This window comes from Ascaphus truei, chromosome 6 (assembly GCF_040206685.1).
Source record: "Ascaphus truei isolate aAscTru1 chromosome 6, aAscTru1.hap1, whole genome shotgun sequence".
Classification (NCBI taxonomy): domain Eukaryota; kingdom Metazoa; phylum Chordata; class Amphibia; order Anura; family Ascaphidae; genus Ascaphus; species Ascaphus truei.
Genome location: NC_134488.1, coordinates 20736050 through 20755370, shown reverse-complemented (window position 1 = coordinate 20755370; position 19321 = coordinate 20736050). Strand labels below are relative to the sequence as shown.

Below are 19321 nucleotides of genomic sequence, written 5' to 3'. Positions count from 1 at the left end.
TAATGTTTCCAGCTAAGCCTTGCACTGCTCAGTAAGTTTATGCAGGGAACATAGCCAAAGCTTCAGCACGCAATGCAAAGGCCTGGCACAAAGGCTGCCAGTCAGAGTGCATCAAAAACAGGCAGGCTCACAAGTAAGGGCTGTAAATCAGTCTCCTAAGTCAGTTGTGCACAACTCCAATCCTCAAGAACCCCCCCCCACCACCCAACAGGTCAGGTTTTAAGGATATCACAGCTTTAGGACAGGTGTACTGAGCCACTGATTGAGCCACCTGTGCTGAAGCAGGGATATCCTTAAAACCTGACCTACTGGGGGGGGGGGGGGTGTTTCAGGATTGGAGTTGAGCCCCCCTGTCCTGAGTGTTAAAGGCACATGGAAAGAGTCCTATGAAGGCACACAGTGTATATTGTACTGTTCTTTCCTTGCAGTTGATGGGTATATGCGGCTTCTCATTTTGAGTGTCTTCCTCATATGTTCACCCCCTCATCATTACGCTTTAATTTCACCATCATTCCAATTATTCATGAGCACTGGGGGCCAGGGAAGTCCTTCCGATGGTGGCACTGCCACGGAAGAACAATTGTCAATGTTCTCTGTATCAGGATCCCTTAGACATACCATAGACAAGGGCAGCAGGTCACAGGTTCATAGCAGATCCCAGTCCTAGACGGCGTGTGCAGCACCAGACCGGGAAACACAGCATTTGACAACCAGAAAGGTCCCACCATCAGGAAAAACCCTACATAAAGAGAGCAGGATAAGACGATCTGTAGCCAAGCATATAACCGTATCTAATACCACGTCCTTCATGTCCTTTTCCTAAATGTAAATGTAAAGCCTACCTGGCAAGTCATTATTTACTTAGAATATATCTGTCTATTTTACACATTTATGGCTTATGTACTAAGATCCTTCTTTATTTTTTTTGTGTCTGCCAACATTTTAGTGCTAAAAAGTAGTAAACCTTCAAAAAATGTGTCTTGCATATGACCGTCTCATACATGAGACGTAATTTGTTGTTTTAAATAAATTTGACACATTGCGTCATGTTGAGTACCTGATTTATACAATCTACACAAAAGCCTCAATACAAGCTAGCGATTTTTAAAAAAAAATTCAAATTTGTTTTTGAAGTGAAACTTCTTTGCTGGCACCTAGTAAGTTTTTCCTAGCACAAATCTCCTTCATGGTGACGGAAGTCTGTAACAGAAGTGACGTGGGTGGCCTGTGTTGGCTGCGCATGCATAGAGGCCTCTGGCGCGCATGCGCAGAAGCAAGGACACACACAACATTTCTTGGAAATGTATAATAGCATTATGTAGAAAGAAAGAAAGGCAATCTGCAATGAAAAAGAGCCATTTGTTTGTTAGAACTGGTTGAATAGTAGATAATCGTTGTTAGATTTTAAAAGGGAAATGTAAAAATAGTAAGCACATTCTAAGTGAAACTTTTTTGTTTTTTTTGTCACTGAAATTGTTTTTTGATTTTGATGTTTTTGATTGGATGAAAAACTTTTGAGAGTATAATTTACAATTTTTCAGTGACAAAACACAAGTTTCACTTAAAATGTGCATGCTCCCACACACCCTCTTAAAAAAAAAAAAAACCAAAGGATTGAAGCAGGGGGTCTCTGGAGCGGAACCCCATTCATTTCACCTCTGGGACCCCCCTGCTTCCGGTGATACTTACCTCCGTAGGAGGTGCCGGTAGCCCCTTGGTTAGCAGGGATCACGTAATGGCACCTGTTCAAAACTCGCGGGCCAACACGAAGGTGTGACATCATCCGGTGTGATGATACCGGCACCCCCTACGCAGGTAAGTAGCAGGGGGTTCCCGGAGCTGAAATGAATGGTGTTCAGTTCCCAGAGGCCCCGTTTCAATCCCATGCTAAAAAAAATAAACATAAAATAGTGCATGAATTGCTCCTTCAACATTGATGGGTTCACTTGTCATGGCATTGGGGGACGCACTCTGTACAGCAGCAGTGATGCCAAGCTTTAGGTTATACATACCCGTAGAAAGAACGCTGGCCACCGAGAGCACCACAGAGAGGCTGTAAAGGGCTGGTGTGTTTATGGCCTGGTGGAAAATAGTTCATGTGTTAATTCTATTAAAGCCCTTGGTGGTGTGAGCCATGCTAGCTGTTAGTCCTTCAAACTATAAGGTACTCGCAGAAAGTACCCGGCGTTACTCGGCAATTTTACGAAACCAAAAAATACTGAAATTTATAAATGGATCATTTTTTGTTTCTTCGTGAAAATATTTTTATATATTTTAAACCTAATGCTGTTGGGTAAACTGTATTTTTGTTTTTTCCATCAGTAGTAAAAACATACAAATCAGTTAGGTCATGTGTGTGGTTATTTGTGATGTCATGTGTGTGTGATGACATCAGCAAAGTATGGGGGGGGAGTTAAGGTTGGGTGTCCCCTTAACTTAGAAATTTCCAGACTTTTGAAGGATTTGCTTACAAATTTTAAACTAGCCTTGATCAAAGTGTGAGTGTGAGATAAAAGAGCTCGTGTGTCTGTCTGTCAGAGCCATGGCTCCAAGGTGATGAAACCTATATATCTCAATAACAAAAAACAGAAGCGCATGCTCCATAGCACAGATATTTAATGAGAAGTGAAATATTCCAAGTCGGGAGGAAAACACTCCTATATATAAATGGAACAATTAAAATATTACCAATGGTGAGTCCTGGGAGCAAGTGTACCTTTGACAAAGTCGCAGGAACGTGACAAAACGCGTTGGGAGCCTTATCTTGCCAGTTAGATGAACATTTGCAACATTGCACTCATCCTAAATAGTGTTACCTATTTGTCAGTGAGCTCCATCTAATTGAATTGTGCAGTCCTATGAGAGTCACAGCTGATTGTGGTTCAGCCATTGGGGAGCTGCAGCTGCCGGTTGCCTGAAGCTGAGGTTTGTAGCCTCAGAGCGCCGGAGCGCTGACTGCTCATGCTGGTATCATATATAGCATACACGACTATTAGCTGTTTGCATATCCTCCGAGACGCTCTGCGGAGGGCTCCGTTCACACTTTCAAAGTCTCCAGCTGATCACAGTTGCTGTGAAATGGGGATTTCCCCTTAGAGACAATTCTATCCTCTGTGCCAGAGAGAGAGAGGGTATTTCAGGCCCCACCTAAACATCGGATCCTCTATTACAGCTATCATATGGGGGCATTCCCCTACCTGTGACCTCTCCATGGAGTCATTCTGCAGTGATTATCAATTTCTTGCTTGCATTTAGATTCATGCACAAATGTTTCAACTTTGCACCATCTAAACCAGGGTTTCCCAAACTTTTTTTTCCGTGACCCGGTTATTTTTGAACTTCTCCTTCGTGACCCACTAAAAAATTTATCGCCTATACTGGCCTATAGGGCCTGCACAGGACACACACACAGCCACTGTTACACACACACAGCCACTGATACACACACACAGACACACACACAGCCACTGATACACACACACACACACACAGCCACATACAGTATACACACACACACAGCCACTGATACACACACAGCCACTGATACACACACAGCCACTGACAGACACGCAGCCACTGACACACACACTGATACATACACACAGCCTCTGATACACACACACACACGCAGCCACTGACACACACACGCAGCCACTGACACACACGCAGCCACACAGAGACACTGATACACACACACACACACACACACAGATACACACACACACACACACACTGATACAGATACACACACACACACTCGCTCTCCCCTATACACACACAGACACAAACAGTGAATTACAGGCAACGACGGATGTGAGTGACTGGAGAGGGGGCCAGGGACACTTGGGTGGGAGGGAGGGGGCCAGGGACACTTGGGTGGGAGGGAGGGGGCCAGGGGCACTTGGGTGGGAGGGAGGGAGGGGGTCAGGGGCACGAGGGAGGGAGGGGGCCAGGGGCACTTGGGTGGGAGGGAGGGAGGGGGCCAGGGGCACTTGGGTGGGAGGGAGGGAGGGGGCCAGGGGCACTTGGGTGGGAGGGAGGGGGCCAGGGGCACTTGGGTGGGAGGAAGGGGGCCAGGGGCACTTGGGTGGGAGGGAGGGGGCCAGGGGCACTTGGGTGGGAGGGAGGGGGCCTGGGGCACTTGGGTGGGAGGGAGGGGGCCAGGGGCACTTGGGTGGGAGGGAGGGGGCCAGGGGCACTTGGGTGGGAGGGAGGGGGCCAGGGGCACTTGGGTGGGAGGGAGGGAGGGGGCCAGGGGCACTTGGGTGGGAGGGAGGGAGGGGGCCAGGGGCACTTGGGTGGGAGGGAGGGGGCCAGGGCCACTTGGGTGGGAGGGAGGGAGAGGGCCAGGGGTACTTGGGTGGGAGGGAGGGGGCACTTGGGTCGGAGGGAGGGAGGGGCCAGAGGCACTTGGGTGGGAGGGTGGGGGGCCAGGGGCACTTGGGTGGGAGGGAGGGGGGCCAGGGGCACTTGGGTGGAAGGGAGGGGGCCAGGGGCACTTGGGTGGGAGGGGGGCCAGGGCCACTTGGGTGGGAGGGGGGCCAGGGGCACTTGGGTGGGAGGGAGGGGGGCCAGGGGCACTTGGGTGGGAGGCAGTGACTGGGTGGGGTGACTTACCTTGCCGCCGGACGCTTTCCCCTGCTGCGCCCGATATCCCCTGCTACCCGGGACGGGAGGTGGGCTTGGGGGGACAGGAGGTGGGCTTGGGGGCACGGGAGGTGAGCTCGGGAGGGGGTGCCCACGGGAGGTGAGCTCGGGAATCTGGCCGCGGGGGGAAGCGGGCCGCAGTAGGAGCTTGTACTTCCCCCTCCGTCCCACGTAACGTGCGGGACGCAGAGGAGCTGGTACTTCCTCCTCCGTACCACGTTGGGAGCGGGGGGGAGGAAGGGAGCGGGCCCTGCGCAAGCGCGCGGGACCACGGGGGGAATAGCCGCCATTTTTTTTAAATTGAGCGGGGGGGACAGGAGACACCGCGCGGCCAGCTTCGCTGTGACCCGGCAATTTTGGTGCCGTGGCCCGGTGCCGGGTCGCGACCCACCATTTGGGAAACGCTGATCTAAACCATTGAATATAGTGGGACGTTCAATCCAATCATCATTCAGCAGGACTTTGCTCACAGGACTTACCGTGGGTAATATTTTAAATTGTTCCATTTATATATTGAGTGTTTTCATCCTGAACTTTCATTTTTTATGAAATATCTGTACTATGGAGCACGCGCTTCTGATTATTTTTTTGTTTTGTTATCTAGTATTGTTTGGAACTTGAGTTCTTTGTGAAGCTGCTACGTCTCCAGGTTCCCCTATTAGAGAGAGAAATCCAGTTGAAAAACACTTTTTCCCCCCTCTTAATGGTTTGGTGCTTTGATTTCAATTTACTGTCAGGAAAACGTACAAATGGCCCCCTGAGTTTAAATTGAGCACCTACACATTGTTTTGCCAAGGCAGTTAGCAGGACTGTGCAGACTCCTTCAGTGAAGGACGCCAGACCAAAGGCATGGAAGGACAGCCTCAGCCAACGTGGGAGTGGATGCATCAGTGTGAGAAGCAAAGCGAAACCTAGAGAGGAAGAGAAAACGATTGGTTAGGGAGTTGCACCTTCCTCTTGGACACATGGGCCATTATTAAATATGGCGAGGATCAGGGTAATGCGCACTTACATGTGTTAACTTGCATTGGAGTGAATGAAAGTTGTTGCATCATTACCTATGTGTTTCCCCACCTTTCCACATATTGAATAGGGGGGGGAGTTGGAGAGCCATGCAACAGCGTAATAATAATAACGTTCTTTCATGTAGCGCTTTTCTCACAATGGGACTCAAATCGTTTCACAATGACCGTGTAGCACACGGGGTACGCGGTGCATAGCAATGTTTGCTGCCCTGTAGAGCTTACAAAGTATGTTTTTGGTGTCCCAGAGAGACAGTGACTTGCTGGAGGTCACAAGGCACTGACCATGGGAATTGAACCAGGTTCTCCGGATTCAAACTCCATGTCGTCGTTTGCAGAGTCTGTGTCTTTACTAACTGAGCCGCTCCTCCTGCTTCTAATGGTGAATGCTAATCCGGAATTGAAATATCCGTCTGTGCTTTGCAACAGCGAAAGGGTGCATCATTTCCATAAAAGCCAATAACAATGTGCTTCAGCGCAAAAGAGGTTCATTATAAACCCTTTTTATTTCTTGCTGTCTAATCACAACCCGACACTTCCAGTCAGACAAGAGTTAAAGTCCGTAGCATCTAGGGTTGTGGTCAGCGGCGGATGTCAAAATCCGCCGCGCCCTAGGCACCTGCCTGTGTCAGCTGCCTCCTTGCTGCCGCCCTCCTGCTCCTTTGGAATCCCAGCGTCTCGACGCCGCCGACCTCCCCAACGTGACGTCGCACATTGCCGTGGCAACGAGACGCCGTGTGACGTCACGTTGGGGGACGTCCGCGGCGTCGAGACGCTGGGATTCCAAAGGAGCAGGAGGGCGGCAGCAAGGAGGCGGGAGACACAGGCAGGTGCCTTCCCATTAGTAGAAAAAGTGAGACCAACAGTCTCACACTAGTGCTACACAACCTATTGCAACAAATAAATGGAGTCAATCTAAATCCATGTAGCAGCAATGAAATGTAAACAGTATCTGAATCGTAATGGGCTAACAGTGCTTTGGTGAGTGTCGTAGATTAAGACATAATATAACATGCAGTACCTCTATAATAGCACAGCTCAAGCCCGTTATAACGCGATCCGTTACAACGCGAAGCCGCTTATAACGCGCTGCAAGCGTGGCTCCCAATTTTCGTATTTATGAATACTTTACAACACGATTATTGGTATCTTAAATACTTTATTGTACAACGCATACAATATGGACAGGTTTGCAGGCAGTGGATATTTTAGAGAGTATCCCCTCTCATCTGTGTGCTGCTCTCTGCTTAGCTGGCGTCTCTGTCGGCTCGTGGGTGCAGCTCATCAGCAGGGACTCCTGCAGCTCCAGGAAGCACGTCTGAGCAGATGGAACTCAGCTGCAGCTGATTCAGCACGATGTCAGCCACGGACCACCGTGAGCTCGTCTATCTGCTGCTCACTGCTAGCTGGCGTCTCTATCCGCTCGTGGACGCAACTTGTCAGCAGGTACTCCTGCAGGGCGCCAAGCAGGGCGCTTGAATAATGGGAAACCGCAACAGCTGGTTCAACTCGTCGGCGGCTATAAGAGATGGTTAGCTGGCAGCACACAGATGAGAGGGGATACTCTCTAAAATATCCACTGCCTGCAAACCTATTCCATCTGGTGAGTAGGCATTGCTATCATCAACATTGGTGCTACGGAGCAGTTGAACCACCTATTCAGATTTTTAATTGCTTAAATCTATATGTCCATGCAAATTGTGCATTATAGTAAATATTAATTGTTATTAAATGATTTTATTGTCCTAAAAATACCATTTCAGTATTCAGCTGTTATATGTTGTCTTATATGTTGTTTGTTTAATGTTTCAACAGTATTACGCTATGTGTTGTGCTTTCTCTTTGTTTTCAAGCCCACCGTGAGGATCAACAATCTTCACAACCAACAGGCTTGGTTTTTGTATATCCTTTATAGTGGTAAAATTTTATAGGCGCCCACGGAACTTTTCCCTGTCCATACTGTTTTCCTGACCAGGGGGTCAGGCTTTGTGTCCTAGGCAGCCCCTTATGTATAGTTTTAATTAATATATAAGGTAATAGTTACTACACCACACACATTGCGGTTAGCGCTACCTGTTTTGTTGTTTACAACGCATACAATGGTACATTATTCTAACGCGATCCGCTTATATCGCGGTGTGATTATTTGGACCCCAAGCACAGCGTTATAAGGGGGTTGAGCTGTATATAGAAATGTCCATCCACATAGATCTATTTATAGTCCACATCACAGTTGTAAGTCAATGTTGCACAGTTTGTGGGAAAGGAGCGTAACAGAGGTGGCAGGTGAATCTCCTGGATCGTGATTATTTATGGGCCCTCCCCGCTTCACTGACGCCTATTGCTACAATAAACACAGCCCCTTCTGCGTATAGTTGATAGAGCACAGTAATTGCATACAGAAAGTAATTACTCACAGCACTCGAAACCGGTCCAGACCCAGGGAAGTGCATGCATCTCCATTGAGGCATACGGAGCAAGTATGGAATCCCGAGCAGCCCGGCTCTCATACTAACAAATCCTACCTTTTCCATTGGCATACAATATCTGGTTCCCGTTTCCGTTTCGCTGTGCTTTCCTTTCCCTGGCTGCCCGGCTGCTCCTTACTTGCCTTCCCATTAGGTTCGATAGGCCAGAGGGCGCGGTGAAATTCTATGCAAAATGGCCGCCCCCCTAACGGGCTTAATGGGAAATGTGACACTGGTTGTGGTTTTATTGGGAAAGTGACCGCCTTTTGCTAAGCTATACAACAAATGTGAGGGCAATATATCGGTGTAGAGTCATTCCAAGGAACTATTCGGTATATGTTCTCTCACCTATAGTGAAGAACGTGAAGCCGATGTTACACACCAGGTTGTTGAGGAGCGGCTGACTGCAGAATCGGGAAGAACTTGGCCTGGGAACCGAATCACAGGAGACATTGTCTGTGTAAAATGAAAGTGCTGAAGCAGCGCAGTGAAGATACAACACATAACGGCCCATATTTACTAAGCAGCACTTTGCACATAATGGACCAGTCACAGAAATGCCATAAGGTGCCTTACAGCTTAATAGTAAATCTGGCCCTATGCACTCTTCTTCAGAGCTCTTCTCTCATTTTGTGGGATTCATCTTTTTGCTGGTCACATTTAAGATGGCTGCATCTGTGATGAGCAGCTACATTTGTGTACCTGATCTGCTTGCTACAAGTTTGTGTACATCCATGAATAAAAGACGGAGATGCTGGTACTGCAAGTGAACTGTGCATGTAGACTCATTAATAAGGCCATTAGGACGTACAGTTTAATAGCACAATCATAATATCGACATTTATGTGACAATAGAATCTCATCAAGAGCGCTTAATGTAGTAATATATATGTTTTTTAGTCCCCCCACCAATGTTAGCTTAGGGCTAGGGCAGGGGTGCTCAACTACGCCCCCCCCCCCCCCCGCACCCCCTCTCCCATCAGGTCAGGTTTTCAGGATATGCCTGCTTCAGCGCTGCCCCAGTCCCATGCTTTGACTGAGCCACTGATTGAGCCACCTGTGCTGAAGCTGGGATATCCTTAACACCTTACCTGTTGGGGAGTCTTGAGGACCGCTGTTTTAGGGGATTAACATGAAAGGGGTTAAGTTCTTATTCACGGTCCCACCGCCCTAAAGATAGGAACATGTCAGAGTACTTGAAGAAGGGAGCTGTGTACATTATAATATATTATGAAGAACTCTCATGGCAGTCAATTAAAATGTATCAACTGCAAATGAATCTAATTATACAGGCCAAATGTTCAAGTTAAGACATTAAGAAGGTTATCCATAAAACGGTGATAGTGCCGATCAGGGCACTACCACACGGAAACTCCCATTGAAGTCATGGGAAATGAAGTCCCACAGAAGTCAAGTATTGTATTGTATGTCTTTATTTATATAGCGCCATTAATGTACATAGTGCTTCACAGTAGTAATACACGTGGTAATCAAATAATTAACAAATAATATAAATAACAGGTCATGGGAATAAGTGCTTCAGACATAAAAGTAACATTAAGAAAGAGGAGTCCCTGCTCCGAGGAGCTTACAATGCAAGGTTTGTTCGTGCAGCGCACAGCCAAAAAGGGTGAGAGCAGGTCTGGCAAAAAAATCTTTATTAAAGGGTCATAAAAACGGAGGAGCTTACAGTCTAATTGTTAGGTAGGGAGAACGTACAGAGACAGTAGGAGGGAGTTCTGGTAAGTGCGTCTGCAGGGGGCCAAGCTTTATGTATCGTGTTCAGAATATCCACAGTGCTATTCATATGCTTCTTTAAGCAAGTGTGTCTTAAAGTGGGTCTTAAAGGTGGATAGAGAAGGTGATAGTCGGGTACTGAGGGGAAGGGCATTCCAGAGGTGTGGGGCAGTCAGTGAAAAAGGTTTAAGGCGGGAGAGGGCTTTAGATACAAAGGGGATAGAGAGGACATACTTGAGAAGAACGCAAGAGTCTAGGTGGTGCATAGCGAGAAATTAGGGCTGAGATGTAAGGAGGGGCAGAAGAGTGTAAAGCTTTAAAAGTGAGGAGAAGAATGGAGTGTGAGATGCGGGATTTGATCGGAAGCCAGGAGAGGGATTTCATGAGGGGAGATGCTGAGACAGATCTAGGAAAGAGTAGAGTGATTCTGGCAGCAGCGTTTAGGATAGATTGTAGGGGAGACAGGTGAGAGGCAGGAAGGCCGGACAGCAGGAGGTTACAGTAATCAAGACGGGAGAGAATGAGGGCCTGCGTCAGAGTTTTAGCAGTCGAGCAACAGAGGAAAGGGCGTATCTTTGTTATATTGCGGAGGAAAAAGCGACAGGTTTTAGAAATGTTTTGAATGTGAGGGGCGAATGTGAGAGAGGAGTCGAGTGTGACCCCTAGACAGCGTGCTTGGGCTACTGGGTGAATGATCGTAGTTCCAACAGTAATGTGGAAGGAGGTAGTAGGGCCAGGTTTGGGAGGAAGTATGAGGAGCTCTGTTTTAGCCATGTTGAGTTTAAGGCGACGGAGGGCAATCCAGGATGATATAGCAGAGAGACATTCAGAAACTTTGGTTTGTACAGCAGGTGTAAGGTCAGGTGTTGAAAAGTATATTTGTGTGTCGTCAGCATAGAGGTGATAATTAAACCCAAAAGATGTTATTAGGTCACCTAGAGAGAGTGTGTACAGAGAAAAGAGAAGAGGTCCCAGGACAGAGCCCTGGCGTACCCCCACAGAGAGATCAATAGAGGAGGAGGTGTTAGCAGAAGAGACACTGAAAGTACGATGGGAGAGGTAGGATGAGATCCAGGATAGAGCTTTGTTCCGAATACCAAGAGTATGGAAAATGTGAAGGAGAAGAGGGTGGTCCACGGTGTCAAATGCTGCAGAGCGGTCGAGTAATATGAGCAGAGTGTAATGACCTCTGTCTTTGACAGCATGGAGGTCGTCAGTTATTTTAGTGAGGGCTGTTTCTGTGGAGTGAGCAGTGCGGAAGCCAGATTGTAGAGTGTCTAGGAGAGAATAGGTGTTGAGAAAATGGAGCAAGCGAGAGAATACAAGACGTTCAAGGAGTTTAGAGGCAAAAGGCAAGAGGGAGACAGGTCGATAGTTAGAAAGACAGGTAGGGTCAAGCTTGCTGTTTTTGAGTAATGGTATGACTGTTGCATGTTTGAAGGAGGATGGAAAGTTTCCAGAGCAGAGGGAGGAGTTAAAAATGTGTGTGAGTTTAGGGATTATAGTAGGAGCAAGAGGTTTAAGGAGATGGGAGGGAATGGGGTCAAGAGAGCAAGTGGTAGAGGGGGAAGAGGAGATCAACAGTGACACATCCTCCTCTGAGAGTGGAAAGAGTCAAGGAAGGCAGGAGGAGAGTTAGGAAGAGGTGTAGGATGGGAGGCAGAAACAGAGGTGATGTTCTGCCGTATGGATTCCACCTTTTCCTTAAAATAGTCAGCAAAGTCCTGAGCGGAGATGGAGGAAGGAGAGGCAGCTGAGGGTGGTTTGAGTAGAATATCAAAGACAGAGAACAGTCGGCGTGGGTTAGACTTGTGCATGTTGATTAGAGTGAAAAGTAGGCTTGTTTAGCTTGCGAGAGGGCAGAGTTGAAACAGGATAGCATAAATTTGTAGTGAAGAAAGTCTGCGAGAGTATGAGATTTCCTCCAGAGACATTCAGAGGAACTAGTGGAGAAACGCAGCATGCGCGTGTGGGAATTTAGCCAGGGTCTGGGGTTAAAAGGGCGAGGACGGCAGAGATAAAGCGGGGCATGTAGATCAAAAGAGGAGGATAAGGCAGAGTTGTAGTTCCTGACCAGGTTGTCAGGGTCTGTAGCAGAACTGAGAGAGGAGAAGGAGGAGCGTAAAGTGGACTCAAAGTCAAGTCAATGTATGCCCCCCTCCCCTAAATTGTAATTCTTTTACTAATCTTGTAGTCATCCTGTGACTGGGACTGGCCTGGATCAAAGGCATCAAGGAGTACTAGGATATAAAGACACACACTATTGACTACACCGCGTTACTTTGTCTTCCTCTGAAATGATACGAGGTGTGAGGCAGTGTCTGATGTAATATCATGGATTAAGTAAGCATAGTCGCTCTTCGTAAAGGACTTCTACATTATAGTATTTAGTGCCTCAGGTGTGGCTTGGTGGATTTCCCCAGGAGAGAAACCCGTCTGTGGCAGAAGGAAGGAACGCTATGGGACAGGCTGCAATTTCGCTCTTCTCAAGAACAACTAAGAACAGTTTTCACACTCGTCCCTCAGGTAAGACACCTGAATAGTCTTCTGTAGGTTAGGCAGCTTTGTGTGAAATGGCCAGAAATGCAGTGAGCTAACATTTCATGGTTAATCTTGTCTTGTATAACCCTTTTGAGTGCTGGAGCGGCCTCGGCACCAGAGTGCCACCGCGTCTCTAGCCCGTCACGATGACGTGACCGCTTCTCGCGAAATGATTTACAAGGCAAAATGGGAGAGGAGGCGTGCTCTTACCTTCCTCTTCCGGATCAGATCGCGTGTGTGGAGCGCTGAACGCGATCTCCTGGAAAAAAACGAGGCGACTACTTCATGGGGCACCCTTTGGGGTTAATGGTACAGAGAATTGCTGCACACTTCCCCTTGCTAAAGCCACCCCATTATAATGTCTTACAGGGCTGGCCAACTCCAGTCCTCCAGGGCAACCAATAGGCCAGGTTTTCAGGATGTCCCTGCTTCAGCACAGGTGGCTCAATTATTCCCTGCTTCAGCACAGGTGGCTCAGTCTTTGACTGAGCCTCTGATTGAGCCACCTGTGCTGAAGCTGGGATATCCTGAAAACCTGACCTGTTGGTTGCCCTTGAGGACTTGAGTTGGACACTCCTGCTGTACTACGTATGTGCCTACTGGTCAAACTTGTGTAGCAGAGCGTAAGTGTGTAATGGACAAGGCTTGCTGTGGCAGCAGATATGTAGTAGGAAGTGAGACGAGGACAGTCAGGGTTTTAGTGATGTAATATGTGTGCTATTTAGAGTGGGATTTGTAATGATTATTCAAAATAAAGTATGGTTTGTTAGAGCATATCACAATCGGCTTTACTGATAGGGTGCCAGGTGGCTTCTCCAAAAATACTGGACACAATGGTGAAAGGTGCAACGTGCACGAGAGACAGGCACACATGCTCGAGGCACACACACCTCTCCGCTCTCCGCTCCATGCTGTTTTCTCCTCCTTGGCCCCACCCCCAGGCTCCTGACACCTCGTCCTGATTGGCTACTGCTGGGTAATGCCAATCAGGATGGAGGATGCTGGGAAGCCCCCAACCAGCAGCCCTGTTCTCTCCCTGCACGGGGAAATCCCGCGGGACCCCCAAGTCGGTCAGGTTGCTATGTCCAGAGAGGTAATACCGGACACAGTCATGTCCAGAGAGGTAATACCGGACACAGTCATGTCCAGAGAGGTAATAGCGGACACAGTCATGTCCAGAGAGGTAATTCCCGGACACAGTCATGTCCAGAGAGGTAATACCGGACACAGTAATGTCCAGAGAGTTAATACCGGACACAGTCATGTCCAGAGAGGTAATTCCCGGACACAGTCATGTACAGAGAGGTAATACCGGACACAGTCATGTCCAGAGAGGTAATTCCCGGACACAGTCATGTCCAGAGAGGTAATAGCGGACACAGTCATGTCCAGAGAGGTAATTCCCGGACACAGTCATGTCCAAATAGGTAATTCCCGGACACAGTCATGTCCAGAGAGGTAATTCCCAGACACAGTCATGTCAAGAGAGGTAATACCGGACACAGACATGTCCGGAGAGGTAATACTGGACAGAGTCATGTCCAGAGGTGTCATACTGGACACAGTCATGTCCAGAGAGGTAATAGCGGACACAGTCATGTCCAGAGGTGTAATACTGGACACAGTCATGTCCAGAGAGGTAATTCCCGGACACAGTCATGTCCAGAGAGGTAATTCCCGGACACAGTCATGTCCAAATAGGTAATTCCCGGACACAGTCATGTCCAGAGAGGTAATTCCCAGACACAGTCATGTCAAGAGAGGTAATACCGGACACAGACATGTCCGGAGAGGTAATACTGGACAGAGTCATGTCCAGAGGTGTCATACTGGACACAGTCATGTCCAGAGAGGTAATACCGGACACAGTCATGTCCAGAGAGATAATACCGGATACAGACATGTCCGGAGAGGTAATACTGGACAGAGTCATGTCCAGAGAGGTAATACCGGATACAGACATGTCCGAAGAGGTAATACTGGACAGAGTCATGTCCAGAGGTGTCATACTGGACACAGTCATGTCCAGAGAGGTAATACCGGACACAGACATGTCCAGTGTTACGTCAATTTTTTTTACTGGACAGAGTGTCCAAATACAGGACAGTCCGGTTCAATACTGGACACCTGGCGACCCTACATTACTGACCGCTCAACACTACAACTGGTAACAAGGAACAGGAGTCGGACCCTGGTAAAGGAACAGCTTTGTCTGCCACACAAGGAAAGAGCAGAGCATGGAGAGTGAATTGTACACATTTCTTCAATGGACATTGGGGTTTGTTTACGTAATTCTCCTGGCTGCAGAACCGGGGCAAAACCAGTGTGAGAGCAGCTCATTTTTATCAAAGAAAAGGGTGTTTTTCCTTTTGATCTGTGGCACTGGCTCTGCCCCAGCTCTGCCGCGGGGAGTCTTTAGTACATAGACCTCTTTAATCAGGCCCTGTCACACAAAGAATAGGTTGGGGGCCAATTCTTAAATCCGACTGCAAGACTTGGGCCGCATCATCAGAGGGGCTGCAGGAAAGATAGAAAGTAGCCCGTGGCCTAACTCGGGTGTGCAAACGGGGGGGTGGGAGATTTTTCTGGGGGGGGGCAATAGCAGAGGCCCCACGCTCTTCCCCAAGGCATTTAAATTAAATGCCGGGGGATCGCGTGAGGCCTCTGCAACCACACTTACCGGGATTCAGCCGGCTGTGATGCGTCGCCATGGCAACATATGACCCTGCAGCGTCATTTGACGTAGATGTAAAGTATGCGGGGGCATGGGAGCCGGGGCAAGAGAGACAGGGGGCGCAGCAGCCTTGTTTCCAAGGCTGGCATTTTACAGCAGTCTCCTCCCCCCTCCCTCCAGCACTGAAATAGTTACAAATATATAGGAGACCACAGACCTTAGCAGTACATAGACCTGAGGGACCACAAGGGCGGCGCCACAGAGGGACAGAGTCACTAGCCTGAAACGAAAAGGTCGGAAAATAGAACACAAACACCCTGTGATGTTCTAAGTATGAACAATAAATACAAATATCACCTGTGAGCACATTCATTTCAAAGCCCGTATAACGAGCCTCACACTGAGGAGACCCAAAATTTCCAAAATAGCTGTCTGTGAGTGGGGTTACTGGCTCTGCACTTCATTAACCCATGCTGTGCTGAAAAAGCTGTGTAATGCGACAGGCGTATGCTTATAGGGGTCCGTGTTAAAATGGACAAGAAGCAAAAAGTGACATGGATTTGAAAACACGCCGCCCCAGGGCTCTTACATGTGGCGGCTGCCTCCTTGCTGCCACACTCCTTCTAAATCGCAGCGTCAAATCATGCCGCAGACGTCGCACGGCGCCATGGTAACGTGACGCCCAGCCGCCGCACCGTCACGTTGCCATGGCAACGAGGCACTGTGTGACGTCATGTTGGCGACGTCCGCGGCAGAATTTGACGCTGCGATTCGGAAGCGGAAGAAGGGCGGGAGCAAGGAGGCGGCCGCCACATGCAAGAGCCTTCTCACCAGGCCTGAGAGCGCAGCATTTCTATATGAGGTCGGACATTTTTGCCGCCCTCGGCTTGGACCTATTGGGAAATGCGCCACTGTTTGAATGTCATTTCCCAGAATCCCTTGCTGCAGTGGAAGCACTGTATGCTGGGAGATAATGGTGAAAAGCAGGGCTGCAGACCTGTCTGAGACATGTGAATGTGCTCACAAGTGACGTATTTTTATTTACTCTACACTGTACAGTGGAGGTTTTTTTGGCCACTTTTTTTTTACCCATCGTAACGTACATAATGTGAAGTATGAACAATAAACGCCAGCAACATAAAGGAGCATTAGACTACGGCCCTAATGTTGACTGCTGCACGCTCGCCTGGCGTCCTGGCGACACGTGCACAGATAAAAGCCGCGATCTGCGGTCTGAAAGAAGCAATGGGAGGCCTGGGGGGTGCGGCCATGACGGGGGGCGAGGCCATTGGTCTACACTACCTGCGCTCCCATTGGTCCAAACTATCTGCCCTGCCATTGGCTTCCCGCACACCGCGTCGCGGCACAGGAAGACAAAATGATTGTCTTCCCTTGCTGGCTGACGCGCCATCACGCTTCGTGAGTGCCCACAACAGAAAGCAATGGGGCCTGGCTGATTAGAGGTGTGTATCTGGTGCACCGCCATGACCACTGGGGACCCGGCCTTAGATGCCTCCCTAGAGGATAATTTTCAACAAGGCTGCTACATGCAAGAATGACCCTTGAACAAAGCGAGAAGCAGGAGGAGACTTACAGTCTGAACCGGGTGTGAAGGGGCAGCCAGCGGCTGAGGTGGTGGGATGTGTGTGCCAGGCAGTAATGGTTCATGGTAATCCCAGCGGTGTTATCCTGAGAGCTGCACTCCGAGGAGGCAGCAGGAGACAGGTATCTGGGTCTGTCACCTGATATGCAGGGATACAAAGATGTCACCCGAGCAGGACATTGCATATCAATAATGTAACCATTCTGAAGCTGTGCTGAGCAAACTACCTCTTGAGCTCCCCATGCTTGCAGCACCTATAGGGCTTTACTTGCACCTATACACCCAAGTCTGCTCCATTATTTGAGCAAAAAAGAAGTTGACGTACCAATGATTCGTTAATAAGTGAGCAGGCGCTGAAACATTGTGATAGGAACGCTCAAGATAGACGCCACTGATTTCATACAAGTGTAGGAACAGGGGGGCTCGACTCCAGTCCTCAAGTGTCTGTCCCCCCCGCCCAACAGGTCAGGTTTTCTCAGGATATCCCTGCTTCAGCGCAGGTGGGTCGATCAGAGGCTCTGTTAAAGAGCACAGGCTAGGATCGTGTAGTTACGCTCTGATGAAGATCTAACAGGATTGAAATGCGTCACAATGTACAATTGTACCATAAACAGGCATGGAAGAATTTGCTTTGTGTCGGCTGCTCCATTCCTCTCGGAGAAATGTCACCAACTAGGCGAAAGCTAGATGTGGATATCCTACAGCCATACCGGACAAATAGGTTTTATTATGTGTTTGATTTTGAATGCTCTTTCCTTTTCAGTTGAAATGTTAAAGTTTATTATATTACGTGTTTCATCCAAATACATTGTTTGGACTATTCCAGCCTTTTGGGTTGTTTGAAGATTGCTTATCTGGCCTCTGTTTAACTTAAGAGGCCTGTGTCTGCTTGGAGTGTTGTCATCTGTGAGGTTAAATAGGCAATACAAGGCATTTGTTTTATAACACAGGATTGAGGCAGGGGGTCTTCTCCGGAGCTGAACCCCATTAATTTCAGCTCTGGGGACCCCCCCGCTTCCAGAGGTACTTACCTCCACAGTGGGTGCCGCTAGCCTCTCCTGGCTTCACTGTATGGCCGCTTTTCATAGCTCCTGGGACCTGCGGGCCAATAGGAAGCTGTTACGTCATCCGGTGCGGCTTCCTATTGGCCCATATGACCGGGTGCTTTAAACTGCAGGAGATACGGGCACCCCCTTCGGAGGTAAGTATCTCTGGAAGCAGGGGGTCCCCGAAGCTGAAATTAACTGGGTTCATCTCCGAAGACCCCCTGCTTCAAACCTGTATGAAAAGAAAAGGAAAAAAAACGCTTGGATTGCTCCTTTAAAGCAGAATCTCACTGTAGGTTTTAGTATCATATGAGTACTTTAGCGTTCACTATTAAAACTTTAGCTCTTATTCTTAATATATTTATTAATTAATGTTGAATTCCTTTATTTTGTAGCGTATACATTGCTCTTGATAGGTCCAGATGCATATTAAGTTTATAACAACAAGCATAGCATCGAAATGCACCTAAAGCACAAGCATCTAAGGTCATAAGCATCTATAACTTATATCATAAGCATCTAAGGTCATAAGCATCTATAACTTGTTATAAGCATAAGCATCTAAGGTCATAAGCATCCAAGCCAAAGTCATTTACTAGACTCTCCCACTTCAAGGACCAGTGCACGGATCACAAGATCCTTCTGGATATATCTCGGCAAAAGGGTTCTGGTACAAAGACCCCCGAGAGATAAATAGTATTATACCCCCAGGATACAGTGCGATCACCCGCCCTCTAACCCCAAGGAAACAACCGCAACACATACCTGTGCAGTGATAAGTCTGTCTTCAAGATGATGATGCTATATGTCTCAACGAGCAAGGTGGGTACCAGTGACTAGGCGCCAATGGGTGTTCTGCAGAGTGACGTCGGCATGCAGCAGTGGGAATGAGGGGCAGCAAGTCCCTCTCTGTGCACCCCCTTCCAATAACCTCCTCAGTCCCAGGGAGGCTTGCTGGGTTGCTGGTCCCCCTGGCCCCACATGGGTTAACTCTTTTTGAAACTAAATGGTTTAAGCAGCCAGCATTGACTCCCCCCATTACCGGCAGAGCTTGCGGATCACCCCGTGTACAACTTCAGTGCTTTTCACCACGAGCCAGTTAGTGACAATGACACAAACCATCAGGGTGATTGCAAGAGATTGAGCAAGCAGCAGCAGCATGGTGCCTGGATACTGGGCAATAGAAGTTTCCCACCGCCACTCTAGTAGGACGTTTCTTTAGGAGTGGTCGACTCTGGGCTTGCATTCCCACTCCTGTTTCCAGTTGATTGGGCATAGACAAAAAGTATGGAATCGAGCAATGGGATGTGTGGGAGTGAGGGGATGGGGTTATAGGACAATGTGCCATTCTTCTGTCCACTTTCACTTATTACCCAGCGCCCTCTGCTGTACACTTTCATGAACAAGGCTTTTGAAGGGGTATGTGACCCAACAGTAATACGGCAGTAATACCATGAGAGGAATTGACTCAGCTATGATAACGGTTATCACACCGTTATCCCGTGTTGGCTGACATTGTCACTGGCAGGATCGTACGGCGATACCCGGTATGGAAGCTTAGTTCTGCTCGGTGTTTGGTTCTG

At 48.4% G+C, this 19321-nt stretch overlaps 2 protein-coding genes across 8 annotated transcripts in view; one reads left to right on the top strand and one right to left on the bottom strand.

The window, feature by feature from the left end:
- The window catches only part of NMNAT1 (nicotinamide nucleotide adenylyltransferase 1), a 79485-nt gene that overhangs the window by 46768 nt on the left and 13396 nt on the right, over window positions 1-19321 (top strand). Inside the window, exon 1 of one of the 5 annotated variants that reach the window (XM_075603556.1) lies at window positions 12269-12400. The exons of the other annotated variants lie outside the window; for them this stretch is intronic. Within the exon in view, the coding sequence (XP_075459671.1) occupies window positions 12334-12400 (67 nt within the window). The 5' untranslated portion in view covers window positions 12269-12333. Of the gene's footprint in view, window positions 1-12268; window positions 12401-19321 lie in introns of those variants that run through there. 5 annotated transcript variants of the gene reach the window in all.
- LOC142496718 (uncharacterized) lies at window positions 301-19063 on the bottom strand. 3 transcript variants are annotated; one of them, XM_075603561.1, is made up of 8 exons: window positions 18504-19054; window positions 17724-17790; window positions 16684-16831; window positions 15307-15369; window positions 8486-8565; window positions 5428-5558; window positions 2013-2079; window positions 301-739 (listed from the first exon to the last, which is right to left on the bottom strand). In XM_075603561.1, exons 2-8 carry the CDS (start codon window positions 17776-17778, stop codon window positions 609-611), a joined length of 675 nt encoding a protein of 224 aa, XP_075459676.1. In that variant the 5' UTR covers window positions 17779-17790; window positions 18504-19054; the 3' UTR covers window positions 301-608. The 3 variants fall into 3 exon arrangements, with proteins under 3 accessions (XP_075459676.1, XP_075459678.1, XP_075459677.1); XM_075603563.1 differs by lacking the exon at window positions 2013-2079 and having other exon boundaries at window positions 18504-19063; XM_075603562.1 differs by lacking the exon at window positions 17724-17790 and having other exon boundaries at window positions 18504-19047.

Excerpts from the sequence above, each read along its gene's own strand:
- LOC142496718 (XM_075603561.1), bottom strand. The coding sequence starts at position 17,778 with ATGAAAAGCGGCCATACAGTGAAGCCAGGAGAGGCTAGCGGCACCCAC. Across the intron at positions 8,566-15,306 it reads CAGGTCTATGTACTGCTAAG|GCCAAGTTCTTCCCGATTCT; the intron begins GTCTGTGGTCTC and ends TTCGGTTCCCAG. Across the intron at positions 740-2,012 it reads GGCCAGCGTTCTTTCTACGG|GGTTTTTCCTGATGGTGGGA; the intron begins GTATGTATAACC and ends CTCTTTATGTAG.